Below are 26,405 nucleotides of genomic sequence, written 5' to 3'. Positions count from 1 at the left end.
CCGCCAGGCCTGTGCGAAGGCCCAGGAGGCGCCCGGCCCCGGGCGCCCACTCCGTCCCGCTCCGGAAAGGGCCGGGAGGGGACTGCTGCCGGCCGGCGGGACCAGGCCTCCCGGCGCCCGCAGCCGGGCCTCCGGGGCCGGGCCGCGCAGGGTCCCGGGACACTCGGCCCCTCCCGGCCCGCCCAGCCAGGCGGCGCACTCACCGGCCACGCGTCGGAGTCCGGGCGCGGGGGGGGTGGGGGCGGCGGCTCGGAGCGCGGAGACTGCGCGGCGGGTCGCGGGCCCGGGAGTGAGACGCGCCCCGCCCCCGGCCTGCAGGCCCCGCCCCCGGCGGCAGACACAGGGCAGGTCTCGGCAGTGCTCCGCGAGGGCGGGCGGCGGGGACGCCCGCCGGTGCGGGCGCTGGGGTCCGCCCGCGACTGCGGAGGCGGGCGTGCTGCACCCGGGGGCGCCCGCAGCCCAGCCGGGGCTCACGCCCTCGGGAGGCCGAGGAGCTGGGCTGGGGGCGGTGGAGGCGGCGGCCAGGCCAGCAGGCCCTCCTCCAGGCCCAGGCCTGTTCTCTCTCCACAACGCAGGGCCACCCGGAGGCTTGCAGGGCCGGCGGAACAGATGCTGGCTTGGTGGGGTAGGGTCTGGGGGTGCAGTCAGATGCAGGAGTGCAGTTGCTCTAGGTGCAGTATGGAGGACAGCTTGGAGTGGAGGCCTGGGGTCCCTGCCTGGAACAGTCCAGTCTGGAAGGCATCGGTCCTGGGAGGGGTGGAAAGGGGTGGGGTAGACAGGGCCGAGCCTTCTGACCTGCTGGGTTGGGAAACCCGCAGTGGGAGTAAGGAAGGGGAGGCGACTCCCAACCCACCAGGCTCATTCCCAGACCCAGGCAGGGTGGGTCAGATTCTGCAGTCATTTGGAAGCTCTCCATGGATAGTGGTCCCCAGCTCCTTGCCCATGGTTCACGGTCTGGCCAGCAGCTCCCCACTTCCAGGGAGGCGGCAGGGCGGGGTGGGGGGATGGGGGGGTGGAGGACTGCCCCAGGAGGTCCCACTCAGGACTGGCTCAACTCCAGTGGGCTGAGCTGGCCCACCTGGGGCTGTGTGAGGACCGGTATGGGGAGGGGATTGTCAACTGGGGCCGGGAGCGGGCCCAGGCAATGGGCCTCGGTCCCCTGGTTCCCACAGAGGGCCCCACGGGGCTTCAGCCTGAATGGACAGTGAGGGCTTGAAAGCATGACCAGAGACAGGCAGGAACATCCACAACCCCAGCACCTCAGGACATGTGCCACACGTGTACTGCCCAGTTGCCTTGAGAGTACCGTGGATACCTCGTGCGCGTATCAGGGAAATGCTGTGACGCACATACACGTAGGCTGAGAAGGTCACAGTGCAGTCAATGGACTTTATTAGGAGGAGGGAGTTTTTCTGCTGGTCAGAGATGCATTTGATGGGATGGGACAGGATGAGGCCCCGCAGGGGGGCACGTGAGACTCCGACCGCCCCACCACTCCCTGGGTAGTTCCTTCATGTCTGCATGCAGGCAGGCCTGCAGTGCCCTGAGCAGAGCCCGAATGCTGGATGGGCCATGACGCCTCGCCTTCGAGGGGTGGCCTCTCCGAGGGATGCCCAGTGAGTCTCTGGGGGATGGTCAGCGGGCACTGGGAAGGTGGCCAGAGCCACATCTTGGGGGGCGAGCCCAGCTGCAGCAGCAGCAACAGCAGCAGGTGGGGCCCGGCATGCGAGCCATGGCCAGGGCTTTCCTTCGACCGCTGGCTAACCGCTTGGCCTCACAGGCATCCCTCTCATCCCGTAGCCTCGCATTCAGCTCCCTGGGGAAGGGGAGTCCAAGGGCTCTGAGAGGCAGCATTCCTGGGGCAAGGGGGGAATGCGGGCTCTGCTGTCCCTCAGACGGGGTGCCTGGCTGCGGATGCCCCCGAGGGATGGGGGACAGACATGAGGACGGACTGCCTCCCAATAGGATGAGGCTGTGGTCGGGAGCGTTTGAGAGCTAGGATACCCCAAACTGTGTGGGGCCCCTCCCCTCCGGCCTGCGCCTGACCGCACCTGAGGAGTCCCAGCTGCCGCAGGAGGCTGAGCTTCTCCTTTTGCATGTTCCTCGACACAGCGAGCACATCTCTGCAAGAGAGAGGTGGTGACCTGGGTGCCGGGAGGCTCCTCAGCGCGCCCCACGACCCTGACCCACGCAGACCCTGAGGGCTGGGCGGGGACGGGGGGATGGGGATGGGAGTGGCCCGGACCCGAGCCCCCAAAGCTATTCCCGCCCCGCCTCGCCCGCCGGCCGCAGCCCCACCCCGGGCCCGCCCCTGATGGTCCGCCTGCCCCCCCCCACCCCACCCACCCCCCGCTTCCCAGGCACCGTAGGGTTTGCTCCTGGCGACTCCGCAAGTCGCCCTCCAGCCTGTGGAGCCGCTCCTGCGTCCCCTCCAGCTGCGTTCGTAGCGCCTCGTTGGCTAGCCACAGCTGGGCGTTCTGCGCCTGCACCTCCAGCTGCTCGCTGGCCCGGGCCTGCAGCTGCTGTTCCAGCTGCGGGATGTGGGCGGGGGGGTGGGGGGGCAGTGCAAGCTGGGGAGGACCCCTCCACCTCTTCTTTGGGGTGCTGCGCTTGCCCCTGACTCCCAGTAATTCCGAGGTCGGGGACACTGAGGCACCGGGACCTCAAGTGTACCAGAGAGTGCACGGGTGACGGCGGGGATAGGGCCCCGCTCTGGGTCTGTCAGCACCCCAACCCTGCAAGGGCGGGTGGGGGGCCACTCACCTCCCGCTGCCGCAGGCCTGCCCGCTCCAGCTCCTGCTCGCGGTCCTGCAGCTCCAGCTCCAGGAGGCCTGTGCGCTCCTCCCGGGGGAGGTCCTGGGATGTGCGGGGAGCTCCTGAGCCCAGGCGGGCGGGGGAGGGGCACGCGCCGGGGGAGGGGCCGGGTGGAGCCAATTTTGAGGGGGCGGGGCCATGAGACTAGTGCGTCTGGGATTGGGCCGGGGCGGGGGCGGGGCTTTGGGCCCACCTGACTCCGAAGACGCTGGCGCTGCTCGCGAAGCTGCTGCTCAGTCTCCTCGTACAGACACCGCACCTCCCTCTGGTGCTCGCTTTCCCGCCTTCGAGGACGGGGGGGGGGGGGGGGGGGGGGGGGGGAGGGGGGACTGCTGTTTGAGCCCGCCGGCACCACAGACCCCAGTCTCGCCTCTACCGCCTCCCAAGCCCAGCCGCCCAGGCCCCACTCCTCACCGCCGCAGCGCCTGCTCCAGGCCGTCCCGCTCTCGGGCTGCCTCCTCCAGGCAGGCCGACGCGCGCACCAGAACGTCCTCGAAGGAGCCCAGCAGCTCGGGTCGCTCGCGCTGCAATCGGGTCCAGAACGTCCGCACCGCTCGCTGCCTGCAGGAGGAGGACAGGGGCTGAGGCTGAAGCGGGGGCTCCCTGACCCCATCCCTAAGGGTAAGCCGTCTGGAGACACCTGCAGCCCTGGATAGACCAGCCGCGTTGTTCGCCTCCTGAAATGCAAATTTTGCGGGAAATCACGCTCAGCCCCTCCCAGGTGTTACAGCTGACGGAGAACGACTGGGCCCGTCCCAGCCTAGGGACCCCGGCCTGGAACAGACACGCGGGCAGTGTGGACAGGCAGCATGCAGAGGGGGAGGCAGCAGAGGAGGGAACTGGGGGCCGAGTCAGCGCCAACTCACTCGCCCAGGACTGGGGCCACCCCCAGCTGCTCCAGCGCTTCCCGGAATCTCTCCTCCTCCTCTTCTTCCAGGGAGCCCCCAGTGCCCTGCACATCTGACCAGCCCGACTCGAAGGTTTCCTCTGGAGCCTGGGAGGGCGGTGTGCTCTGGGCTGACTCCACCCCCACAAACTTCCCTGTGGGCATGGGAAGGTAAGATTATCAAAGCTGTAGGTTAGCACCCTGGCTCAGCCGCCACTCACCACCCCCACCACACACACACACACACACACACACACACACACACACACACACACACATCCTGTCCTTATTCTGAGCCCAGTTTCCTGTTTTTCTTTCCTTATCCTGGTCAGACTCGTGGCTTAGGAATGGGAGGTGACAGCCGGGCCAGAACGGGGCAAGCCTGGCACCCGGCCCCACCTGGGTTTGGCACGGATGGGAGGGGGTCGGGTAGCAGGAGGGGCAGCTCCATACATCGCCTGGCGGTGGGGGGGCTTCCTCAGGGGCCTGTGTGCACTGACACCGGTGTGTGTTCCGCAGGGACACGACGGAGAGTCACAGGCTGCCATCTGTGTCTGCTGTGGGCTCCAGAGCCACGTGTGCCACCAGAGGGTCTCTGGGCAGCGGGGTGGGGCGGGGCAGGGGGGCTCCGCTCACCCAGGCCGAGGCAGAACTCCCAAGCGGTGAGGAAGCCGGTGCCGGCCTGATCCAGGCTCTCGAACACAGCCTCTAGCTGCTCCGGTGTGAGGGGCACGTCGTTCTGCAGGCCCTAGCCAGGCAAGGGTGGCAGGGCTGAGTAGCCAAGGTCGCCCCCCGGCTGGGCAGCCTCTTGGGACTGGGGATTCACCTGCAGGTCATGCCGTGTGAGGAAGCCCTTGGCGTCTTTGTCACACAGCAGAAACAGCTCCTGGGCCTGCTCCAGCGTCTCCGCCCGTGGCCTCCCGGAGCCCCCTTCTTCCTCTCCCTCCTCCTGCCGGTCCTCCCCGGCCCCAGGCTTCCCGGGCCTGGCCATGGGAGTGGGGGTCTCGGCCATCACGTGCTGCAAAAGCCAAGGAAGAGTCAGGGCCTAAGCAGAAATGAGAAGGGAGAAGGGAAGGCAGAGAGGCTGTGGGTGAGGGCTAAGCTGGGGTGCTGGGGTCCTGGAGTGAGCAGCGGGGCCTCCTTCCACCAGGCAGGAAGGCGGGAGAAGGCTCCACAGAGGTCCAGAGAGGAAGGTAGCTGGGGGCAGAACCGTGCTGCAGACAGGGGTGTCGTGGGTGGGGTGGGGCAGGCTCAGGGCCTGTGGAGGCTGCCTGGGGTGGGGGGTGGGGGGAAACCGGTTCAGAAGAGGACCTGGGGGAGGGGCAACCGCCGTGGGGTGGTGGGAAGTGGTGAGGGTGGGGAGGCAGCTACAGGAGAAACTTGTGATGCAAAATAAGGAGGTAGGGGCTCCGGGGCCGCTGAGGGGAGAGAGCTTGGGTGACGGACTGGCCAGCGAGGGGAGGAGCTGAGCAGGCCCTGAAGGTGGGCACCTGGAGACCTGGCTGACCGGGCCGGGCCAGCTGGAGCGTTCAGACAGTCCCCGCCGGGTCCTAGCCCCCGAGTCTGGGCCTCAGCGCCCTCGGCCTCCGGGCGGCCGGCAGGCGGCGTCTGCTCCTGCCCTTCTGCCGCCGCCCCTCCCTCCGGGCCCCGGGCCCCAAGGGGTGCGGGTGCAGGGTCTCAGCCTGGAGCACCGGTGACTTCCACTGGCCTTGTCGGGAACGCGCCAGATTCTAGGCTTGATGGCCCTCCCCCTGGCACGAGGCCCTTCTGCTCCGCCAGACTTGCCCCCTCCGGGTCGCTGCAACCTCCTCAGCCCCCGCCCCCCCCCCCCCCGCCCCGCATGGCGCTCCGCCCCCTAATCAGACCCACCTGTGGTCCCCCCGGGCGCCCAGGCCCCGGATTTCCCAAAGCTAACCCCCAGCCTGGGGGATTCTGGGGTCCTCTCCCCTCCGTCCGGGACCCTAATTTTCCCTCCGCGCCCATACTCCAGGAGCGGCAGGAGAGCGCAGTGTCCAAAGAGGGCAGGTGTGAGGAAGGGCGGGAGGAGGCGGTCGGGGGACCGGAGTCGTCTCCCCCCGCACGCCGTCGCCTCACCCCTGCGGGAGCGCCACCCCCACCGGCGGCCCGCGGGCTCCCCGGGGCCAGAAGTCCATCCCAGCCGGAAGCTGCGCGGCGCCGGGCCGGGGGAGCGGGGCCCACTGGCCGGCCGGGTCCCGCCAGCCGCCGCGCCCACCGCCGCTCGGCCCCCCCAGGGCACCGGAGGGTCGGCGCGTCCCTCGGCGACCGCAGGGTGGGGCGCGGCGGCGGGACCCGCGAGGCGCCTACCTGCGAGCTGCGCCGCCGCACCTGCCGCGAGGCCCCGCGACTCCTCCGGGAAGGCGGGGGGCGCGGGCGCGGAGCGGCTGCTGCTGCCCCGCGGGAAACGGAGACCCCGGCGTGGGCGGCCCCGGGCGGAGCCGCCGCCGCCACTGTCGCCGTGTCTCCGCCTCTCCGCGCGGCCCCGGCCGCCCACTCCTTGCCCGGCCCCCGCGTGCGGCCCCCCGCCGCCCCCCGCGTCTGTCCCGGCAGAGCTGAGTTCACGTCGGGGCGGAGATGACCCCGGTGGCTTGGGGACCCCTCCTGAGCAGGGCCGAGGCGAGGAGGGTGGGGCTGTCCCGAGGATCCCGAGGCGCCAAAAAGTGTGTGCAGGACCAAGCCGGGCAGGAGGCAGAGCAAGGTATTTTCAACGGTCATCGCCAGGAGTGGGGGCGGGCACTCTGCCTATGCTTCCCCAGTTGTGGTCTTTCCCGTGGTTCAACAATTAGCAGGGAATATATTACAAAATGGTGCGTGCATCCGCTGCCTCGGGGTAAGGCGTGTACAAGTGGGGTGGGGGCACAAAGGAGCCCCCACCCCTGCCCACGGCTGCCTGCCCCCAAGCTGTCCTTTTGGGGCACAGCCTTGACTCCGGTTCCCCTTGCGGGCGAGCTGGGAGACGGAGCTGGGCGGGACTCGCACGTGACCTTCCTGCCGGGGGAGAGACCCCATTCTCTTGCCGAAGGCCCCCCCGCCCCAGCCCCAGCCCCAGCCCAGCCCCTGAACCCACCTGGGAGGTGGTCGGGGGTCTGGAGGCCTCTGCTCCTGCAGGGGCCTGGGATCCTGCTGAACTAGAACAGGTTGGACCTACGGGACGGGACGGGACGGGAACTGGAGAGCGAGCGGGGGGCGGCTCCCGGCACCGGGGACCTGCCGGGCCGGCTCTCCCAGTCGTGCAGTCCCTACCGTTATTGTTGGCCGGGGCCTGCCAGCACCCAAGAGCTCCGGACAGCCAGCCAACCACCCGGCTCTGCTCCAGTGCCCCTCCCCCACGGGCCCTTTTTGGTCACCAGGAAGGGCTGGCTGCACCCCTTCAGACTGGCCAGGGCAGAGGACGCCTTCAGGAAACCATGTCCCACAGAACAAGGTCCAGCCTCCTCTGGGTCAGACCTCACCCTGCCTGACGTTCCAGACCCGACCTACATATCTGCAGGGGTCATAGGGGTGTGGTGGGAGGGGGACACGCGATGGAGAATGTGTGTGCACTGGCCGGTGAGGTTTGCCTTGATAAGGGGAGGCCCAGCGCCCTGCGAAGAGCCTTGTGCCACATACCCACAGTGGGGCAGGCCCCGTGGCTCCCAGGTCCCCAGGCCTCGGCTTGGGAACCTCGCCCTCCACCGCCCTCCCAGCCTGAGGTCAGCCCCACACCACCTGTGTCACCATGGAGTGGAGATGTGGACACCACCTTTGGTAAGCATTTCTCAGTTTTTATTTAGTGAGGATCTTGGTCCCGGCATTTCCGCTGGCCCTCGGAAAGCTGTGCCCAAGGGTCGGGCAGCACACCTCCGGGCAAAGTGAGGCAAACACAGCAGTCCCAGGCGGAGAAGTGGGCTAGAACCCGGGCCCACCAGGGCCTTTAGAGGAAGGCCTCAGGCCCGGAATGCCAGGCTGGAGGACAGTAGGGCCCCTGTGGCCCGGGAGTCACACGCAGTGAGAGAGGCGGGGCCGAGCTGTGGCATTTATTATATCTGCTTTGGCGAAAATAAATAATTCTTCACAAACGTTCTTCTCTGGCAAAACTTGCCGAATGAGGGAGGTGCAGGTGCAAAGCTCTAGGGAGTAATACTGCACGGACTGGTGGACGCTGGGCTGGGCTGGGGGGGGGGTGGGGGGGGTGGGGGGGGTGCAGCCCAGCCCTCCTCCCCAGCCCTGGGGCAGGGCCTGAGGGGGAGATAAAGGCACAGGTGACGGGAGGGGTACTCGCTACCCCTCTTTCTTCAGCGCAGCAACAGTGGTCGGTGGAGGGGTCGACGGCAAGTCCCCTTCTAGCAGCTGTGAGGGGCCCCTTGTCCTGACTCCTGCGGTGGTCATGGAGAGAGGCCCAGGAGGGGGGAATCTCAGCCCACCCCAGGGCCCCCACCTCACGGGGCAGGGAAGCTGGGGGACCCAGCCCTCAGCACCGGGACCCCAGGGGGCTGGGGAAGGGCGGAGCAGGGTGGGGTGGGGGGAACACTCAGCAAGGGGGCGAGCCGGGTGGGAGCTGTGGGGGCGCAGGGGCAGGACTGGCGGGGGCGCGCATGCGCAGGGCATCGGGTGGGAAGGCCACGTTAGTGCAGAAAAGGCCCAGGAGCAGCTGGCGCTGGCACTCCTCCCACTTGGCCAGCGCGTCCCCTAGCGAGAGGCTGGTGCGCATCCAGCTGGGCAGTGCCTCGCTGTAGGTGGCACAGGACAGCTGCACAGACGGCAGTGACTGGGCGCGGCGCAGCTCCACCTGCTCCGACAGCCTGCAGGTGGGGAGGGATGGAGGGCGGGAGGGCTTTAGAGGCGGCCCCTGGGGCTTCAGGCCTGGGGGAGACACAACAGTGAGGGGGGCTCACCTGGAGGGCAGGTGGCTTCCCAGCTTCCTCTTGGCACGCATCACCAGGTACTGGCAGATGCTGCCTGTCTGCTCCTTCATCCACCGGATGTCCTCAGGGACGTCAGGCAGCCACTCCAGCAAGCTGGGCGGGGACGGGAGGCGTGGCCTCAGGGCTCATGGCTCCTCCCCCTCCCCCACACCCACCCCGGCCTGCGCCCCAGCTTCTGGGACCCCCGACCCGGCATCTCTGCCGCATCCCCCCGCCAGCGGCCTTCTCCCCACGGTGTCCACCACTCACGGATGACGAAGTCTGGTCCCCCACGGTCCCCGCCCAAGCCCCCTACTCCCCTCACCGGATGGTGAAGGACACAGCGCTCTCCAGCGGCAGAGTGTAGGGCACCATCATGGCTGTGGCCAGACGCACAGGCAGCATGTTGGAGAAGGCGGTCAGCAGGTCCTTGGGCTCTATGCAGGCCTCCAGCAGGGCTGTGGGTGGGCGCAGGAGGGACGCTGACCAGCAGCCGGGGAAGCCAGGCCCTCCCCGCTCCTCTGCTCCCCACCAGCGAGGGACCCCCATCCCCCACGCCAGCTGCACACACCCTCATTGAGCCTCGCAGGCAGATGTTCCAGGATGTGGTCCTCCAGGGGTGGCTTCAAGGGGCCCTCCGCTAGAGCCCTCTCTGTGGCCCCCTGGGCCTCCTCCACATCCTCATCCTCGGGGGCACGGGGGCGGGCCGGGGGCAGCGCCAGCAGGGGGTTGGGCCTGTTCAGGAGGCCTGGGTGGGGACCCCCCAGACAGGTGATCAGCACGGGAGCAGGGGCAAAGGCGAGGAGCCACCACGCCCGCCCACCCCACCCACGCCTGCTCCAGGGGGCACCCACGCACCGTTGCGCCTCAGAAAACGCAGCCCGTCCCTGTAACCCTGCTTGCACATCTCCCGCAGCACCTAAGGCAGGGGGACGATGAATAGGAGCGGGGAGGCACCAGGAGAGAGCCGGGGTGCCCTGCTCCGCCCTCTGGAGCCCCCACAGCCCCTTCCTTCCGCCAAGGTGACAGGGATCCGGGCTGCTGGATGGGGGGCCTCAATGGAGAGTCTGTGCAGCGCCCACCTCTGCCTTGTCCCTCAGGAGAGGCCTTCCGGCAGCTCGCTCCCCTGGCACTGAGCCGGGACAGGCTCAGCGGGCCCCCTGGCGAAGGGCTCACCGTGGGCTCGGGCGGGAACAGGGCCTTGGACAGGCGGTAGAGATTGCGCAGGTTGAACTGGATGCTGGTGTTGGTGAACCGGAGCTCGTGGATGTTGGTGGAGCTGTCCTGTGGGCAGATGTCACTCTCTCCCGAAAAGGGGGACACGGTGATGGTGTTCTTGAGCTCGTAGAGTGGCAGGTTGTCTGAGATGCCGCCATCAACATAGCGCTGTGGGACACACGGCCACACAGGGAGAGGCCTGAGGACTGAGCTGGCTAACCCACTGGGCCACCTCGGGCCCCATCCCGTGGCTATTTCCTTCGAGCCTTTCACCCACTGGGCACTGGCCACGGGCTGCCGAACAGATGGCCAGACCTTGGGGGAGGGGCACAGACAGCCACAGGAAGTATGCATCTCCAGGGGGCCCGCCTGGCTCTTGAGTAACGTGGAAGTGAGGCAACAGGCTGGGGGGGGGGGGGGGTTGGGGGGAGGCATCGCTGCCCTTCCTCCTCCCCACTGCCTCGTCCCACCGCCTGCCCAGGGAACAACTCTGGTCGCCCAGGAAAGGTGCCCCGGGGATACTCACTACGCCCTGTAGGGCTGGAGGGATGAGGCCGCAGTACACAGGGATGAAGGTACTGCAGACGTTGGCCTGTGGGGCAGGGACAGAGAGGACGTGGTGAGCAGGGACGCTGAGCTCCTACGGTGCCCGATGCGGGATGTGGCCCACCACGGCCCACCTGGATGAGCTCGTCCTTGGAGCCGAAGTGGGATATAATGACGTTCTCGCCATCAGAGACGCGGGTCAGGGAGATGCCCAGACGCCCGCTGGCGCGCTCATGGCTGTCAGCAGGCAGGGTCTTCAGCAGGCAGCCACGGATAGTCTTTACCAGGTTGAAGGAGGGGTGCAGTGGACCCAGGAACCGCTTCCGGGCCTCCTTAGACACCTCGATGATGTTGGCACCTGCCTCGCCTGGGTGAGCAGGGCCAACAGTCAGGGCTTGCCACCACCTCATGGTTCCATGCCCAGAGCCACAGCACGCACAGCCACGGCACCTCCATCTACCCTGGAGAACTCCCAGTATCCATCACGAGGCCTGGCCCATGACGGGGACTCTTGCTTCCTGCCCCCAGAGAGACAGAGGTAGGCTACCACCCCTGGAGGGCAGACAGCTGGGGCCAAGGCCTTCCCTCTGCCCAGTATTTCCCAAGTGCTTGCCCTGATCCATGAGTCACTGGGCCTGACCTGGCGTGGCCCCCAGCCTGTGAAGGCGGGGGGGGGGGGAGGCAGAGGTTCAACCCTGACCAGCCTTAGCCTTCACACACTTGGCCAGACCCAGGGAGTCCAGCACAGGCCTGTGGGCATGGGATTGGAAAGAGTGGGGTCCCACTGCCTCTGAGAAAGCACCCCCAACACTCTTCTTGGACAGAGCCCGCCATGCTGTGGAGACTGTAGCTGCCCAAGACCGCTCCTGAAAAAGAGGCTCCTTGGGGGTAAGAGGGGGTGTCCTGGGAGCCACCTCCACGGCAGTAAGTCAGGTGTGGCCCGAGGCCAGCACGCAGGTATGACAGACGCTGGCTGGAAGGCTTCCAGAGAGGGAGGGGCAGGGCCCCCAGGTCCCAACCCAGCCCCTCAGGGCAAAGGTCACTGGAAGGGGGCAGTGGAGAACCCCGAACAGGCTCCTGCTGGGCAGGGCATTCAAGGACCTGTTGACCCTTCTGTCACCCTGGCTGCCCTAGTAGCTGGGGGCCGGGCACCTTTCCCAGGACTCCTGAAGTACTCGGTGTGCTGTAAACAGCACTTGACGCGCCTGCCTGAAGTGCCTGTGAGTAGAGAAGGCCATCCCGGTGCACACCCACCTCTGCACTACCGCTGGAGGGGCTGGAGGGCCCGGAAGCACCCCTCACCCCAGGGGAGTGGGTTGGCCACACCTGGGAACCCAGGCCCACAGTGGGCGGCGGGCAACGAGGGAGAGGGTGGGGAAGAGTTTGCCTTGCCCAGGCCCTACCGGCCAAGTTCCTCCTCCAGATGCCCTGGGAGGCACCAGGCTACGGTACCCAAATACTCTTCAGAGGCCACCCCATACAGGGCCCCAGGAACAGCGTAGCCCCAGGACACAGTGACCTGGGCCACTGCCGGGCTACCGGGGTAGTGAGGCCCCTCCCCCGACTCTCACGGTCCCGCCCACGAGTTACTTTCTCTTTCCAATGAAATACCTTTTGCTGCACCTGTCCGTCCTCCAGCCTTTGCGCCCTGAAAGGCCAGAGCCTCGGCCCCAGAGGCGCGCGTGGCCCCACCCCAATCCCTGGGCACCTCGATGCAAAACAAACCAGGCCCCGCCCCCGGGCCGGCGCCCGAGCTCGGACCTTCCACCCGGGTCCTGGGCGCGGGCAAAAGACCCCTCCCCACCCGACCCGCGCCCCTGCCAGCTTCCCGGAGCGGACGGGCCGGGGCGGGGGGCGCTCTACCCTCTGGAAGAACATCCGCCCGGCCTCCGCTCACCCCGGCAGGACCCCTGCCGGATCCCGGCCCCGTCCCCTCACCCAGGCAGGCCCCCTGTCCCGCCCGCTCACCTGGCAGGCCCCCTGTCCCGCCCCCTCGCCCAGGCAGGACCCCGCGCCGGATCCCCGCCCCGCCCCCTCACCCAGGCAGGCGCCGGTGACCAGCGCCGTGGCGGTGAGCGCCCCGGCCGAGGCGCCGTAGATGTGCGTGGCGTTGGCCACCAGGAAGGGCGCGTGCTCGCGGAGGCAGGAGGCCACGCCGATGTGGTAGACGCCCAGAAAGCCGCAGCCCGCGAACGAGATGTTCCACGTCGCCTCCTTGGGGAACATCGCTGCGGCCCTCCGGACTCCGGGGCTCGCTGCGCGCCGCGCGCTCCCGCTCGTTCCGGGGCCGGGCCGGGCCGGGCCCGCGGTCGCTCTAGCTCGGGTCCCCGCCTGCGGAGGCGGAGACGCTGTGCCTGGCGGTGGCGGAGGCGGTGTTTTTAGTGGGGGCGGGCGGGGGCGGGGCCAGCACGCGCCGCCCAATCGGAGCGCGCGGGGAACGGCCGCGCCCTCCGGGGGCCTTGGGGCCCCGCCCCCGGGCCCGAGACCCAGTGCCCGGCCTCGCGGGGAAGCTGGAGGGAACACACAGTGGCCCAGGGGTGTAGGGAGGGGGAGCGCAGGCCTGGGGCGCGCGGAGTCTGGGGGCCCGAGAGCCTCGTACAAATCCGGAGACTTGCGAGGGGCAGTCACCGCCCCGCTCCTGAGGGGCCCACCTACAACACCCACTCGGGGCACTGAGGAGCTCGCCCCAGGGCAAGGACCCCAGGGCTCATCCACAGACTGACTCATAACTATCTAGGGCTGGAGGCGAATCACACACAATTCCCAGAGCTAACACTAGTGCTATAGACCCCAACCTGACGCCCAGGCCCTAGCCGCCCGCGGGGGCGGCCCCTCCATAGCTGGGCGCTAACCAGGGTTCTACTTGGGTAAGAGTCAGGCCCTCCCCCACCCCCCACCCCCCACCCCACCCCCCCCCCGCTAATTGCCCCAGCAGGTGGAGCACTCCTGTGATGTCACCCTCACACCCTTCCGCATTTTTCTCCTGGAGTGTAGGGCAGGCATAGTCTGGCTTGGATCCAGGAGCCAGCCCTGCACCTCACCCCACCTTCCAGACAAGGGACTGGTCTGTGCTGGGGTGGTGGGATGCCTCTGCCTCCTCAGGAACACCCACACCCTAGGCAGAAGCCGGTGCCAGGGCTATGGAGGTCTGGGCTGCGGCTCAGGACTGCACCCCCCACCCCCTTCAGGCCCAGGCTGAGAAGCCAGAGCAGGGCTTCCCCAGGACGGGACCATCTGGGTCATGCTGTCCATCCCTCAGCCTCTGTGCTCTCAGCCACCCATACTTGGCACCAACGGTGTGTGTGACAGAGGGACTGCACAGGATAGAGCAGTGGAGCAGGGTCAGTCCAGACCCAGCCCTATTTGAGGGGTGGGGGGAGACATTGTTTACATAAGCTCAAAATGAGGACTGATGGGGGACTGGGGGTGGAGGGCACAGGACTGCCTAGGCTGCGGGACAGCATGCACAAAGGCCTTGGGGGTGGGGAGGGGAGCCCAGACCCGGGTATTGGGAGAGAGGAAAACAGCAGATATTTAACTGAATTTGACTTAGACCAATTGACCTTCTCTTGCACATGGGGACCCTAACCCCCAAGTGCCTTGGATGGATGTACAGTGCAGAGACTATGGCCCGGTCAGGATGATCAAGGCCCCTTCTGACTGAGACCTTGGGGAAGCTGCTGGAAGCGGCAGGGGGCAGGAAGTATGGTACAGTGGGGATGAAGCACACCCCAAAGCTGGCCTGGAAAGCCCAGGGGTTCAGCAGGGTGACCGCCAAGAGGTGCAGGCTGAGCCAGGGACCTGCTCCAAGGACAAGCCAGGGTCCAGGCCCTTCCTGCTTCTGAGGGACTGTGGGGCCTTGAAGGGTGGCCCTGCCCCAGTGCCGGGAGACCTCTGCCCCCATTTCCACATCAGAGTTGCACTGTTTTGGATACACATCCCTCTCTCCAGGCCCCTGGGACTGTCTGCTCTGGAGCCAGGAACATAGCAGCACTTCCAGGAACCCTGGCTGGGGGTGGGAGGTGGCCCCCCTCCCTCCCAGTGTGGATGAAAACCCTGGTGTTTGCTCTGTAATCATATAAAAAAAATATCCTGAGAGAGGGCACATGTGAGCACGTGGGGAAGAAGGCAGGGGAAGAATCCCAAGACGTGGGGCTGGATCCCAGGAACCGTGCGATCATGATCGGAGCTGAAATCAAGAGGACCCTCAACCATCTGAGCCACCCAGGCGCCCCTAAACGGTGGTTTTACTCAAGCAGAGGTACGGGACCCGAGCGTGTAAGTACTGACCTGCTGTGTAATCATTCTGCCAGGCGGGTGTCATGCTTCCAATCCCACACAGGACCTTTCTCTTCCCGGTCTAAGGTCTGCCCACGGACTTTAGGCCCCCTCCCCAGGGAACCCGGGGCATCCACAACCCCACCCTCCTTGCCCCTTGCAGCACATGCTGCTGGAACACGTGCGGTGATGCCTCCTGGCCCGTGTCCCACCGACCACAGGAGCGGGTTCTACCTCCTCCCCCAAACCCGAGTCCCAAGCTAGTCCCCACTCCTCTGGGTAACCAGGAGGGCCTCAGGCCTTCTTTCTTACATCCATCCCATACACACTCCTGTCCCACAGGCCTCATCCTCCCTCCCTGAGAGAGGCCCTCCACCCCCAGACGTTCCTTTTATGCTCCTTCCTTACCTGTTTCCTGCAGAACAACCCACGAGGACGTCAGAGCTGTAGCCTGGCACGAGATGCACATACAGTACAGCCCGGTGCTGACCCAGAGCCATCAGAGGGAGAATCAGAGTGTCTACTGAGTGGTCTGGCATTGGTGGGCAGAGGACCTAAAGCCCAGGAGACTATAAACCACTGCAGGGCCAGGATGGTGGCTGGATGGGCACGGGCAGGCCTGCCCCTGGACCTAGGGGGCACATGGCCCAACATCACTGCCTACGAGCCCCTTCCTCATCTGGCCAGACCGTCAGATAGCTGTGGTAACCAAGCCTCAGAGCAGGAACGTGACTGCCCCGAGGTGCCGAGATTAAAAGTGGAGCTTGAACGTGAACTGGAGCCCGGACTCCACAGGGAAACCTACAGATCGCACACGCACCACCACACCTCTTTCTCGTGTGTAACTGAAAAATGCTCCCAGTCTTGGGGCAACTGCTGGCCTCCACCAGCCAGAGCCCCCTGAGAGCACTGCAGACCACCCACTACTGCCTTTGAAGTGTTCCTATGTGTCCCCTGAAGGCTTCGCTTCCTGGGGAGGCCCCGGCAGTCCTCAGGAGTCAGGACTGTGCCCAAGAAGGCTTACGTCCCCTCCAGAGCCTACTCAAGGATTGGCGCACCCTAGATCCATAGGAGGTGCCCCCCCCCCCCATCCCAGGTAGCCATCTCTGCACCAGATCCCCAGTTCCTCACGTCACCAGGAAGGGCTTGGGTTTCTCCTGGAATGAAGGCCTGCCCACCCACAGTGGGACCCCCTCTTCCCCCACACCTGCCCTGTGCCAAGGCCGCACTCTTACAAAACACTCACAGGTCGCTCAAAAAATACGTAAAAAGGGTTTTATTTGCAGGAGAGCAGGACTCTAATCAAACAAGCCAAATCCCATGTCATCATCCGACTCCTCTGATTCTTCCTTCTTCTCGTCTTTCTTCTCCTCTGCTGTGGGGAGGAAGGGCACAGTGAGCAAGGCCCACAGCGCATGCCAGATTCCCTGCAGAGACCCTGCCCCAGCCTCCACTTACCTGCAGCTGGGGTGGAACCAGCAGCGGGAGCTGCAGATCCTGGGGCAGCAGAGACGGCCACCGCCCCACCAGCAGGCACACTGGCCAGCTTGCCAATACCTATGGAAGTCAGGGGAGAGGAGATCAGAGCCGGTGCTCGCCTGAAGGCCCCGTGGGGGTGGACAAGACAGTCTGCCCGATATAGGGAGACATCACCAAGTGCCAGCGTCACAAGCTTCTCTGTCCTCCCACACAGGCGGCTCTGCCTCTGCCACATACACGCACCCCAGCCCCCTACAATGTCCTGTCTGGAAACTGTCTAGGAATCCCTCCCTGCCCCCCCCCCCCAAAAACACCCCTGGGTGACCACACCCACCCCAAAGGAAGCTGGACAAATGCATTTACATCCGGGACAGGACTAAGTCAGCTACGTGGGTCCAGATCCTCATCCCCAGCTGTTTGCCGAGCTGGCTGTGCCCCATGAAGTACACACACAGGGATAGAACCACCGTCCCAACAGCACCACTTCCAAACAATTCCATCAGCTGCAGCCTCATGCCACCAGAAAACCATCTGCCCGGCAAAGAGGGGCAGGGACCTGTGGTCTCTCCCACACCCAGTCGGTGCTCCCAACCCCCCGAGAACACATGGTGAGATCTGTTCATAAAACCCCAATTCCCGGCTGTCTGGGTGGCTTAGTCAGTTAATCCGGCTTCGGCTCAGGTCATGATTTTACAGTTCGTGACACATCGGGCTCTGTGCCGACAGCGCACAGATCCTCTGTCTCCCTCTCCCTCGCACGTTCTCTCAAAAAATAAACAAACATTAAAAAATATATTTAAAGATGGAAATAATACCCAGTTCCGAACCCTGCAGGTGGGGTGGGCAGCCGGCCCGGTGACAGCACCAGCACCCTCTGCTGCCCTCCCACGCAGAATGTCTAGAAGCATCCCCGGCACAAGCCCACTGAAGCCTGCTCACTTCTCTGGGTGAGGCTTCTCGAGTGCTCTGGTCCACAAGCGAAACCTGGCAGGCCACAGGCTGACCGGCAGGGATTAGGATGGACCACGAGAACGAAACCCCCCAGCACACAATCTCACCCTGGGCAATGACGTCTTCGATGTTTTTTCCGTTCAGCTCACTGATGACCTAGAACCACAACCAGCAGTTACCAGAGGCTCACTACTGCGCCCCACACCCTAACTTCACCTCCTGGAACCAAGGAGCACAGAGAAAACGCCCCCGAGCCTCGAGCCCTGCCCTGTCCAGCCCAACCCTTATGGCCCGCACGTGCGTTCTCCAATCTAAGCCTGCCGCTAGCGGGAACCGGAGCACTCCCGGCATTTCCCGAGCAAGAATCGCACAGCATCTCGGTTTATCCTAGCCACACGCCCGAACGTTAGTGAGGCGGATGAAAGGCAACGTCATTAAAACGCGCCCTGCCCTTTCCACTTCTCTAACACAAAGTCACTTGGACGTTTTAAACTGCGCTGTAACTTCCATCTCGGGTCCCCGGAACCAGGCTGGAGTCCGCCTCACGGCCCCCCCACCCCCCCCGCCTCACTGTCCCTTCTTTGGGATCGCAGCAGCCCCACGCCCGCCCCGAGCACACCAAGCCGCGCTTTCTCAAGGGTGAAACCCGCGCCGCCGAGGCCACAGGCCTCCATATGCACAGCGTCGGGACAGCCGGGGGCTGCGGGGCCTGCGGGGAAGCTACCTTGTTGAGCCGGTCGTCGTCTGCCTCGATGCCCACGCTGTCCAGAATCTTCTTGATGTCCTTGGCACTGGGGGAGGCATTGCCCCCGAGGGCGGCCAGCAGATAGGAGGCGACGTAGCGCATCCTGAGGCGGGAGGAGACGGCGGCGGCGTGACTCGGAGGCCGTCCGCCCCGGTCCCCTCCAAGACCCGGCCGGCGCCTGCCCGCCCCTCCCCGGGACCCCCACGGCCCCCACTGCCCGCGCCCTGGCCCCGCCGCCCACTCACTCGGCGGCGGACTAGCCTCACGCGTGCGACCTCGGCGGCGTCAGGGACGGAAAGGAAGTCGCAGGCGCGGGGGGCGGGGGTAATCCGCTACCCAGAAGCCCCCGGGATCCGCGTGCCGCGCCGCGAGGGCGCCTCCGAGTGACGTCACACGGCGCCCAGGCGGCGGAGGCGGAGAGGCCTCGCTTCGTACAGTCCCGCGGCAGCAAAGGCGAAGGGCAGCTCCAGGGCCGCCTTCCTGTACCACGCGGGGACGAGTGTCCCCCGACCTTCTTGGGATGGCGGGACGAGCGAGCTTGCAGCGCGGCCGCGACTCCCGCCACACATCTCTGTGCGGCGGACGTGGCCGTCGCCGTGGGAGGACTGCAAGTCCCATGGTGCACCACTACCGGAAGTGCGGGCGCGCTTTCTGTGCCGACGCACGCGGCCGGCTGGCTGCCTGTTGGTTCCTGGCCGCGGGGACTGTGGGGACCCGCGGTATTCCCGCGCAGCCAGGCCAGTGAGGTGGGCGAGTCCGGCCCGCGCTCACACTGCGGAGCCGAGCGGCCTGGGCCTGGTGGCTGCACCCCTGCGGGGTCGTGTGGACTCCGAACTCACCTCTGTGTCCACGTGCCACTTGTTCACTGCACGGTATCCGGAGCCCCGCCGCCGGTTGGCGTGGCGAGAGGGAGCAGGCCTGGCCCTGCTTCTCCGGAACCTAAGTTTAGAGCGCGCGAACACACAGAGTAAATAAACGAGTCGATCCAGACCGAGATAAGCTCGAAGGGATGAGGTGGCCCTGAGAACTGGGGCGAGCGCCAGGCAGAAGGGTCAGGTGCAAAGGCCTCACCGTGGCTGGGGATGGGTCCAGAAGCAGGAGCCAGCCCAGCCCGTGGGGGGCTGTCACAGCGAGGCCAACCTTCGGGTGTAGTGCATCAAGCACGGGTGTGTTCATGCAAACCACACGGTTCCTGTGGGCGGCCTCGCTGTCTGGCGCAGAAAGGTTTTCTTGTTCAAGGTCTCACAGTTGGGGTAAAGTGGGGAAACTCCTTGCAAGGAGGGGACTTCTGCAATACCTAGGGAAGTAGGTTGTGGTTTTTATTTTTAGAGATAGAATAATACACGAGACCTACCATTTTAATCACCCGATTCAGTCGTATTGGGTCTATTCACATTCCACAACTGTCACCGTCATCCATCACCAGACTGTTTTTCATCTTCCCAAGTTGGATTAGACAGTAACTCCCTATTCTCTCTTCCAGTTCCTGGCTCCCACCATTTTAATTTTTTCGTCTCTATGAATTTGGCTACTCTGGGGACCTCGTATTAGAAAAAGCACACAGCGTTTGCCCTTCTGGATCTGACCTTTCGCTTAACGATCTTCTGAAGGTTCATGCACGTTGTAACGTGTGTGTGCGCGTATCCCAGTTTTCCCTTTTAAAGCTGAATAGTATTCCTGTGATTTATTTTAAGACTTCCGGCAGCTATGTAGAAACTGAGGGGGGGACAGGAGCCAGGAAAGTGGGGGCCTGGCAGAACTGCCCATCCTGGGGGAAGGGACGGTGATAGCTAGGGAATCAGAGGAAAGAGGGTGCGGCAGTGTGGGCAAATGAACACAGGGACGGCAGGCTCTGAGAGTCAGACCTAGTCTGAAGTTCTCGGCTTTGGCTCTTACCGGCTATGAGTCCTTGGGCAAGATCTAATCTGTCATAGCCTCCATTTCCTTTCCTTCGAGGTGCAAAGATTGAAAAAGGCAACGTGCGGGGAAGCCCACTGCTGGGTCACTTGGCCCAGAGCGATTGCCAGTTAATAGGATCACAGGAGCTGGGACAAGGTCTCTAGAGGAGCCCCAGGAAGGCTCGGGGGAGAAGGAGGCCCCTGAGGCTGGCTGGGAAGTGGCCCGTTTAGAGCTCTGGCTTCTGGCAGCAGCTGCGATCGGCCCCCAAAGCCTTCCTCCGTGCTGAGATTTGCACCAGCTCACTCTGACAGGGGCCCAGAATGCCCAGCTCCGGCGCAGGGCGGGCCCGAGGGCCAGGAACCTCTGAAAGGGCGGGTTTCCCAGCCGCTACGCGGGCCCTCGCGGCGGGAGAGGCTGGACTGAGACAGACTAACAGGAAGCCGAGTGCAGCTGGGCTGGCGGCTGCCGGTTGGGGTCCGCGGCCGCGTCTCCGGGGCTGCAGGCTGGCAGAGGGCAGGCGGGGCGGGGAGGGACCCCGAGGCCGTTGCCTGCGGCCCCGCCACAGAGCTAGGGGTGTCCTGACTGGGCGGGACCGGGAGTCCCGGCCCGCTCCGGGAACTCACCGGCGGAAACCGGGCGCCGGACGCGCACCGGGGACCGCGCACAGCCTGGAAGGCAGGTACGCGCGGGGCGCTGGCAGGCGGTGGGGACGGTGGGGGTCGGGGGTGCTCTCGGGGCCAGGACCGGCCCCCAGGCGGTCGGAGCTCTGAGTGTGCAGACCACTGCCTTCATCTTCCGACCGAGTTGCGAACGGGAAGCGTGGGAGAACCCTCCTCCAGCGGTCACGAAGTGGGGTCCCATCACCCCACACACACATTCACTTGTCTGACACGTGCCGGCACAATCACCCTATTCCACGTCTGGGCCACTGCCTCCACGCGGCAGATAAGAGTCCCTGACCTCTGGTCAAAGCTCGTGGGTGTGAAGGCTGGAGGTGGGGCTGGACCCAGAACTCTGAAAGGGGCGGGGAAGGGAGACAGCCAGGATGAGCTGACAGCTCCAGGATGAGCTGACAGCTCTAGGAGTCCCTTGTGCCAATGTCCAGAATTGGGATGTGAAGCCTCACTTCTCCCTCCTCTCCCACTACCCCCGCCCCAGCAGGTTTCCCAGGCTCCTCTGCACACAGGTCTCCCTGCGTGCTGCCCTCCTAGCTCTAGGGCGCTCATTTCCCAGCCCTGTTCCAGCAAAGATCTGTGCAGCCGAGGCCCTGGGCTCTGTGGGTCGTCTGGCCTGGCTCAAGGACTCCCCTCCAGCCGGAGTCTCCATTCCCCTGAGCAGGAGGAGGGCCCAGTCCCACTCCCTCCCACTCCTCCCCCTGACTCTGCAGCCTTCCCAGGCCCTGTCTGAGCAGGCCTGCTTGGCAGGCTGGGACATGTCTGGCCCCCGAGGACGGCCAGTGGGCGATGGCTGCGGTGGTGGAGGGGCTGGAGCCCGAGGCAGCTGCTACAGAAGATGCCGCACAAGATGCTGTAGATGCTGTGGATGCTGTGGACGCAGAACCCGGGGACCCCCCTCTCCTGGTTGGGAGCCGGCTGAGCCTGGACCTGTACCCTGGGGGCTGCCAGCGGCTGCTACACCTGTGTGCCCGGCAGTCCCCGCAGCTGCTGGAGGTGCAGTTCATGCAACTGAGCAGCCACGAGGACCCTCGGCTGCTAGAGACCACCCTGGCCCAGGTGCCGTGCAGCTTGCGGCATCTTCGCTCCCTGGTCCTCAGAGGTGAGCCCCACCTGGTCCCACCCCCTCCCAGGGTGCAGCTGGCTGGGCCCGGGCTCCTGGACACCGCAGCTCCCAGCCGACCCTAGCGTGGCTGTCTTTCCTGGGGCAGGTCGTGGGTGATGGCTATCAGCCCAGACGAGCCTGCAGTGTCCGTCTGCTGGCGTCTCAGTCTGTCCCTGTGTGGGTGGGGTTAGGAGAAGTCTGTGCCTCTGAGCGGGGACCTGACTCTGGCTCTGAGGGCCACATCTGCCTTCCCCCTTTCGCCTTTCCCCTTTCCAGGTGGGCAACAGCGGGATGCGCTGGGTGCCTGCCTCCGGGGCTCCCTGACCACACTGCCTGCTGGCCTGAGTGGCCTGACCCACTTGGCCCACCTAGACCTGAGCTTCAACAGCCTGGAGACGCTGCCGGGCTGCATCCCCCAGATGCGTGGTCTGAGCACCCTCCTGCTCTCCCACAACCACCTCTCCGAGCTCCCTGAGGCTCTGGGCGCCCTTCCCGCCCTCACCTTCCTCTATGTGACCCACAACTGCCTGCGAACGCTGCCCAAAGCGCTGGGAGCCCTGACCACCCTTCAGTGCCTCGATCTCTCACAGAACCTTCTGGACACTCTGCCCCCTGAGATTGGAGGCCTGAGCAGCCTCACCGAGCTCAACCTGGCCTCCAACCGGCTGCAGAGCCTCCCAGCCTCCCTTGGTGAGTAGGAGCCGTGGCCCTCTTGGCTCCCTGGGCCTGACGGGGAGTGCCCTGGCCTCCACTCTCACGTGGGCCCCCTTGTCCTCCACAGGGGCCCCTGCACACACAGGCTTGGCCCACCCCGGAGCCTCCACCCCCCTAGGTGATCCTTGCCTGCCTTCCCTTCCCCAGCTGTGGAGGCCCCTGCACAGACTTCCCAAGCCCCCTGAGTCTGGCCGGAGCGGGCGGAGACAGGACTAGTGCGAGTGTCCTGTCCTGGCCAGGGCTGGGGTGGCCCTGCGCAGCCCTCTGCTGGCCCTGAGCTGGCACCTGCCCGCAGCGGGGCTGCGGTCCTTGCGGCTGCTTGTTTTGCACAGCAACCTCCTGACCTCGGTGCCCACCAGCCTGGCCCACCTCCCGCTGCTCACCCGACTAGATCTGAGGGACAACCAGCTCCGGGACGTGCCCCCTGAGCTACTGGACGCCCCCTTTGTGCGCCTTCGGGGGAACCCCCTGGGCGAGGCCCCGCCTGCCCTCCCCAGTCCCCCAGGTAGGCCTGTTGCTGGGGGAGGTCAGGCCACAGACAGGCCGAGGGGGCAGGTGCCCTGGCTGTTCTAACAGCTTTCCTGTCCCTCCATAGGGACACCGACGATCCCAGAAATGCCCAGACTGTTCCTGAACTCAGATTTGGACAGGTGTGTTGGGGAGGAGAGATGGGGCCAGACAAGCGTGTCCTGGCCCTGTCACCCTGTCCCTGATGGACACCTTGCTCATGCCTCCGGGGTCTCCCACGGTTTCCTAGGGGTGCCCAACTCAGATGTACACATGCCTTCTGTGTCTGACTGGATGTCCGCCCTGTCATGCAGCTTCCTCGTGACCCCCCAAGGCTGCTCGGTGACCTTGGCCTGTGGCGTCCGCCTGCAGTTCCCTGCTGGGGCCACTGCCACCCCTGTCAGCATCCGCTATCGACTACGGCTGCCGGAGCCGCGACTCGTCCCCTTGGGTCCCCACGACTCTCTGCTCAGCCACGTCCTGGAGCTGCAGCCCCACGGGGTGGCCTTCCAGCAGGCACGCCCAGAACAAGTCAGGGGTGGGGTGCAGGTGATGAGGGCCCAGGCCTGGGCCCAGCGCTCACGCCACCCTTGCCTGGCAGGAGGTGGGCCTGTGGCTGCTCTTTGTGCCCCCGCGGGCCCGGCGTTGCCGTGAGGTGGTGGTCAGGACCCTGAATGATGACAGCTGGAGTGACCTGGAGACTCATCTGGAAGAAGAGACACCCAAGGTGAGAGCCACTGTGGCCCTACCCCCGCCTCCGCCCGACGGCTCTGCCCAGACCCCGTCCCCGCTCTGACCCTGTTCCCTCTGACTCCCGTCCCCCGTGCCCAGCGGCTCTGGGCCCACTGCCAGGTGCCCCACTTCTCATGGTTCCTCGTGGTTTCGCGTCCTGTGTCCAATGCCTGCCTGGTGCCACCAGAGGGGACGTTGCTGTACTCCTCGGGACATCCTGGGGTCAAGGTCACATTCCCCCCTGGGGCCACTGACGAGCCTCGACAGGTCTATATGCAGGTACAGGCAGGGCCAGGGCGGGCGGTGGGGGCCGCCTCAAGACAAAGGTGAGCCTTCAGGTGGCCTCTTTGCCCCAGGTGGTGCGCGTGGCCAGCGGGGAGCTTCGGGCCCTGCTGGAGGAGCCCGGGGCGGCGGCCAGCCCCCTGCTCTGCCTCTCCCAGAGCGGCCCCCCCAGCTTCCTCCAGCCGGTCACAGTGCAGCTGCCTCTGCCCCCCGGCGTCACAGGTGAGAGGCGGCCGTCCGTCCGTCCGGCCCACCTGAATTCCTGGCCGCTGGGTTGAGGGGGCAGCGCTCAGACGGGGAGCCCCTGCGCGGGTGGCCTCAGCCTCCCACCCCCTCGCGTCCCTAGGCCTCAGTCTGGATCGCTCGTGCCTTCACCTGCTGTACCGGACCCCTCCCGAAGCCACGTGGGATGACATCACCACTCAGGTGGCCCTGGAGCTCACCCACCTGTATGCTCGCTTCCGGGTCACGCACTTCTCCTGGTCAGTGCCCCCCCATCCCCCCGCTCCCTCGGCCCCTCCCCGCAGGACGCTCGTCCCGGCCACACTCAAGCGCAGCCCCGCAGGTACTGGCTCTGGTACACCGCCAAGACCCGCGTGGAGGGCCTGGCTCGCAAGGCCTGGGAGCGGCTGCGGCTACACCGCGTGAGCCTCATCGCGCTGCAGCGACGCCGCGACCCCGAGCAGGTGCTGCTGCAGTGTCTGCCCCTCAGCAAGGTGGGCGTCTGCCAGGGCCGAGGGGTGAGGTCCGGGTGCAGGGGTGCGGGCGTGGAGCTCCGAGCCAGCGGGCGCCCCCTCCCCCCCCAGGTGGATGCCACCCTGCGGCGGCTGCTGGAGCGGTACCGAGGCCCCGAGCCCTCTGACACGGTGGAGATGTTCGAGGGTGAAAAATTCTTCGCTGCCTTCGAGAAGGGTATTGACGTGGATGCTGGTATGCCCGCCCCTCCTTGGGGGCGGTGGGTGGACGCTGGGGTCTGTTCCCCAGGCTCCCCGCTGAACCCATCCCCGCCCCCAGACCGCCCAGACTGCGTGCAGGGCAGGGTCTGTTTTGTCTTTTACTCGCACCTGAAGAACGTGAAAGAGGTGTATGTGACCACAACCCTGGACCGACAGGCTCAGGCTGTGAGGGGCCAGGTGGGTCAAGTGGGCAGGGAGCCCCAGGCTGCCTGGGCAGAGGCCAGGACACTGAGCCCCACCTCATCCCATCCCCAGGTGTCCTTCTACCGGGGAGCAGTGCCCGAGGACGTGCCCGAGGAGGCCGAGGCGGCCCGGCACCGGAAGGGCACAGACAGCCCGTGGATGGCCACTCTGCCCATCAAGCTGCCGGTGTGGCCTGGGGTGGGGGGCAGTGTGTGTGAAGGGGGCAGGGGTGGCACAGAGGCCGGGAGCGGGGAGGCCGGGGGGGGGGGGCAGAGGGCAGGGCTCACCGCACCCCTTCCTCCTCACAGAGACTGCGGGGGTCCAAGGCGCCAGGGCAGGGGCAGGGGACTAGTCTCTCCCTGGCACCTTTGAACCTGGGTGATGCTGAGACCGGCTTCCTGACCCAGAGCAACCTGCTGAATGTGGCCGGACGCTTGGGCCCTGACTGGCCAGCTGTGGCCCTGCACCTCGGCATGCCCTACCGTGAGCTGCAGCGCATCAGGCATGAGTTCCGGTGAGTTCCTCTGGGCCTGCTAATGCTGGCTTTGGGCCAGCCTCAGGCCTGGGTCCTGGCAGCCGCCAGGAGGACCTTCCCTGAGGCTGGCTGAAGTTCTGCCCCAGGTGGGTGGGGACAGGGCCAACGGGCAGGAAAGGGAGGGTCTGGCCACATCCCACCTAGGGAGCAGGGAACCCGCCCTCCAGAACGTTGGGTGTGGCGGCTGGGCCTCTGGGTCACCACTCCCCCTGCCCCCCCCAGGGACGACCTGGACGGCCAGATCCGTCACATGCTCTTCTCCTGGGCTGAGCGCCAGGCCGGGCAGCCGGGGGCCGTGGGGCGCCTCGTCCAGGCCTTGGAGCAGAGTGACCGGCTGGACGTAGCCGAAGAGGTGAGGGCGGTGTTGGAGCTCGGCCGCCAGAAGTATGAGGACAGCATCCAGCGCACAGGCCTGGCCCCACCGGACCCTTCAGCATCACCGTCCCCAGAGTCTGCCCAGGCCTAGACCCCACTGACTTTGGGCTGGCCCCTGATGCACCCTGGCCAGTGGGTGCCTTCCCTGTGCGTGGGCACAGTGACTCCCTGTTCCCCTCGCCCCTACCGCGTGTAACACATATGTACTGTTCTGGCGGCTTCTCAGAGCTCAGTTTATTTGTTGGGTGGAAGGCGGGTGGCCTGAGATCAGAGGCCTGGGCTCAGCTGGGATGGGGCCCTGTGTGAAGACTTCACTACCTGCTCGCCTGCTGCTCCCATGTGCCCGGGAGGGAGAGGGGCTACAGCTGCAAAGTAACCGCGAGGCACCGGTGGGTAGGGTCACCTGTGTGCGGGGTGGTGCGTCAGCCCTGTTGGCGGGCAGGTGCCGGGCCAGCTCCCATCTCTCCAAGCACCTACTGCGAGGCCCGGGACACCACCCTGCCCTAGGACACCCCCGTCGCAGCATTCTCTGCCACCTGCTGGCCCGGCAGGACTAATCACTGGGTCCCTGGCCCTTGCGGGGGCGCGAGGCCCAGAGACGAAGGAAGGGCCTTTTGGGGCCTCC

At 66.0% G+C, this 26,405-nt stretch overlaps 4 protein-coding genes, 1 long non-coding RNA gene and 1 other non-coding gene across 13 annotated transcripts; 2 read left to right on the top strand and 4 right to left on the bottom strand.

The window, feature by feature from the left end:
• Positions 1–443: 443 nt before the first annotated feature.
• On the bottom strand, positions 444–7,181 carry CRACR2B (calcium release activated channel regulator 2B). Of its 4 annotated transcripts, none has more exons than XM_086676532.1 (10): positions 6,026–6,656; positions 4,527–4,718; positions 4,337–4,448; positions 3,681–3,855; positions 3,229–3,375; positions 3,008–3,098; positions 2,764–2,856; positions 2,365–2,531; positions 2,052–2,123; positions 444–747 (listed from the first exon to the last, which is right to left on the bottom strand). In XM_086676532.1, exons 1-10 carry the CDS (start codon positions 6,431–6,433, stop codon positions 645–647), a joined length of 1,560 nt encoding a protein of 519 aa, XP_086532658.1. In that variant the 5' UTR covers positions 6,434–6,656; the 3' UTR covers positions 444–644. The 4 variants fall into 4 exon arrangements, with proteins under 4 accessions (XP_086532658.1, XP_086532661.1, XP_086532657.1 ...); XM_086676535.1 differs by lacking the exons at positions 444–747; positions 6,026–6,656 and adding exons at positions 1,376–1,816; positions 6,786–7,181; XM_086676531.1 differs by lacking the exon at positions 444–747 and adding an exon at positions 1,376–1,816 and having other exon boundaries at positions 6,026–6,638.
• On the top strand, positions 3,733–7,776 carry LOC147576285 (uncharacterized). The gene is made up of 2 exons (XR_015240630.1): positions 3,733–3,871; positions 4,220–7,776. It is a non-coding gene; the product is annotated as an uncharacterized LOC147576285 (long non-coding RNA).
• Positions 7,462–12,727, bottom strand: PNPLA2 (patatin like domain 2, triacylglycerol lipase). Its single transcript, XM_086676536.1, has 9 exons — positions 12,405–12,727; positions 10,500–10,732; positions 10,346–10,411; positions 9,778–9,987; positions 9,460–9,520; positions 9,173–9,349; positions 8,927–9,059; positions 8,593–8,715; positions 7,462–8,499 (listed from the first exon to the last, which is right to left on the bottom strand). Exons 1-9 carry the CDS (start codon positions 12,589–12,591, stop codon positions 8,229–8,231), a joined length of 1,461 nt encoding a protein of 486 aa, XP_086532662.1. The 5' UTR covers positions 12,592–12,727; the 3' UTR covers positions 7,462–8,228.
• A 3,177-nt stretch (positions 12,728–15,904) lies between these two features.
• RPLP2 (ribosomal protein lateral stalk subunit P2) lies at positions 15,905–18,216 on the bottom strand. 2 transcript variants are annotated; one of them, XM_086676530.1, is made up of 5 exons: positions 18,064–18,216; positions 17,798–17,921; positions 17,181–17,229; positions 16,102–16,200; positions 15,905–16,015 (listed from the first exon to the last, which is right to left on the bottom strand). In XM_086676530.1, exons 2-5 carry the CDS (start codon positions 17,918–17,920, stop codon positions 15,942–15,944), a joined length of 345 nt encoding a protein of 114 aa, XP_086532656.1. In that variant the 5' UTR covers position 17,921; positions 18,064–18,216; the 3' UTR covers positions 15,905–15,941. The 2 variants fall into 2 exon arrangements, with proteins under 2 accessions (XP_086532656.1, XP_025771311.1); XM_025915526.2 differs by having other exon boundaries at positions 15,905–16,018; positions 18,064–18,215.
• Positions 17,015–17,148, bottom strand: LOC112852220 (small nucleolar RNA SNORA52). Its single transcript, XR_003222854.1, has one exon. It is a non-coding gene; the product is annotated as a small nucleolar RNA SNORA52 (small nucleolar RNA).
• A 1,478-nt stretch (positions 18,217–19,694) lies between the features above and the next one.
• PIDD1 (p53-induced death domain protein 1) lies at positions 19,695–25,994 on the top strand. Of its 4 annotated transcripts, none has more exons than XM_086676521.1 (16): positions 19,696–20,396; positions 21,105–21,493; positions 21,773–22,186; positions 22,506–22,715; positions 22,806–22,860; positions 23,032–23,233; positions 23,319–23,444; positions 23,549–23,728; positions 23,806–23,953; positions 24,078–24,213; positions 24,297–24,447; positions 24,538–24,643; positions 24,746–24,864; positions 24,943–25,056; positions 25,179–25,384; positions 25,628–25,994. In XM_086676521.1, exons 1-16 carry the CDS (start codon positions 20,038–20,040, stop codon positions 25,869–25,871), a joined length of 3,159 nt encoding a protein of 1,052 aa, XP_086532647.1. In that variant the 5' UTR covers positions 19,696–20,037; the 3' UTR covers positions 25,872–25,994. The 4 variants fall into 4 exon arrangements, with proteins under 4 accessions (XP_086532645.1, XP_086532647.1, XP_086532646.1 ...); XM_086676520.1 differs by having other exon boundaries at positions 19,698–20,396; positions 24,538–24,661; XM_086676519.1 differs by having other exon boundaries at positions 19,695–20,396; positions 24,538–24,661; positions 24,746–25,056.
• The last annotated feature ends 411 nt before the right edge of the window (positions 25,995–26,405 follow it).

Source organism: Puma concolor, chromosome D1 (assembly GCF_028749965.1).
Source record: "Puma concolor isolate L17-30 chromosome D1, mPumCon1.1.hap2, whole genome shotgun sequence".
Classification (NCBI taxonomy): domain Eukaryota; kingdom Metazoa; phylum Chordata; class Mammalia; order Carnivora; family Felidae; genus Puma; species Puma concolor.
Note: the sequence above shows the minus strand (reverse complement) of the source record. Positions and strands in the feature narration are given on the sequence as shown.

What these genes read in the sequence shown, in the direction of transcription:
- PNPLA2 (XM_086676536.1), bottom strand. Translation starts at nt 12,591, where the DNA reads ATGTTCCCCAAGGAGGCGACGTGGAACATCTCGTTCGCGGGCTGCGGC. An exon ending in GGTCACCGGCGCCTGCCTGG is followed by an intron (nt 10,733 to 12,404) that starts GTGAGGGGGCGG and finishes CTGCTCACCCAG; the next exon opens with GCGAGGCAGGTGCCAACATC. An exon ending in GCCTGCGAGGCTCAATGAGG is followed by an intron (nt 9,060 to 9,172) that starts GTGTGTGCAGCT and finishes GCCCACCCACAG; the next exon opens with CCCTGCTGGAGGCCTGCATA.
- CRACR2B (XM_086676531.1), bottom strand. Translation starts at nt 6,433, where the DNA reads ATGACCGTTGAAAATACCTTGCTCTGCCTCCTGCCCGGCTTGGTCCTG. An exon ending in TGCGGCGGCGCAGCTCGCAG is followed by an intron (nt 4,719 to 6,025) that starts GTAGGCGCCTCG and finishes TGGCTTTTGCAG; the next exon opens with CACGTGATGGCCGAGACCCC. An exon ending in CGGCAGCTGGGACTCCTCAG is followed by an intron (nt 1,817 to 2,051) that starts GTGCGGTCAGGC and finishes CCCCTTCCCCAG; the next exon opens with GGAGCTGAATGCGAGGCTAC.
- PIDD1 (XM_086676519.1), top strand. Translation starts at nt 20,038, where the DNA reads ATGCCCAGCTCCGGCGCAGGGCGGGCCCGAGGGCCAGGAACCTCTGAA. An exon ending in CTGAACTCAGATTTGGACAG is followed by an intron (nt 22,861 to 23,031) that starts GTGTGTTGGGGA and finishes CCTGTCATGCAG; the next exon opens with CTTCCTCGTGACCCCCCAAG. An exon ending in CGCATCAGGCATGAGTTCCG is followed by an intron (nt 25,385 to 25,627) that starts GTGAGTTCCTCT and finishes TGCCCCCCCCAG; the next exon opens with GGACGACCTGGACGGCCAGA.
- RPLP2 (XM_025915526.2), bottom strand. Translation starts at nt 17,920, where the DNA reads ATGCGCTACGTCGCCTCCTATCTGCTGGCCGCCCTCGGGGGCAATGCC. An exon ending in ACGACGACCGGCTCAACAAG is followed by an intron (nt 17,230 to 17,797) that starts GTAGCTTCCCCG and finishes TTGTGGTTCTAG; the next exon opens with GTCATCAGTGAGCTGAACGG. An exon ending in CGAAGACGTCATTGCCCAGG is followed by an intron (nt 16,201 to 17,180) that starts GTGAGATTGTGT and finishes TGACTTCCATAG; the next exon opens with GTATTGGCAAGCTGGCCAGT.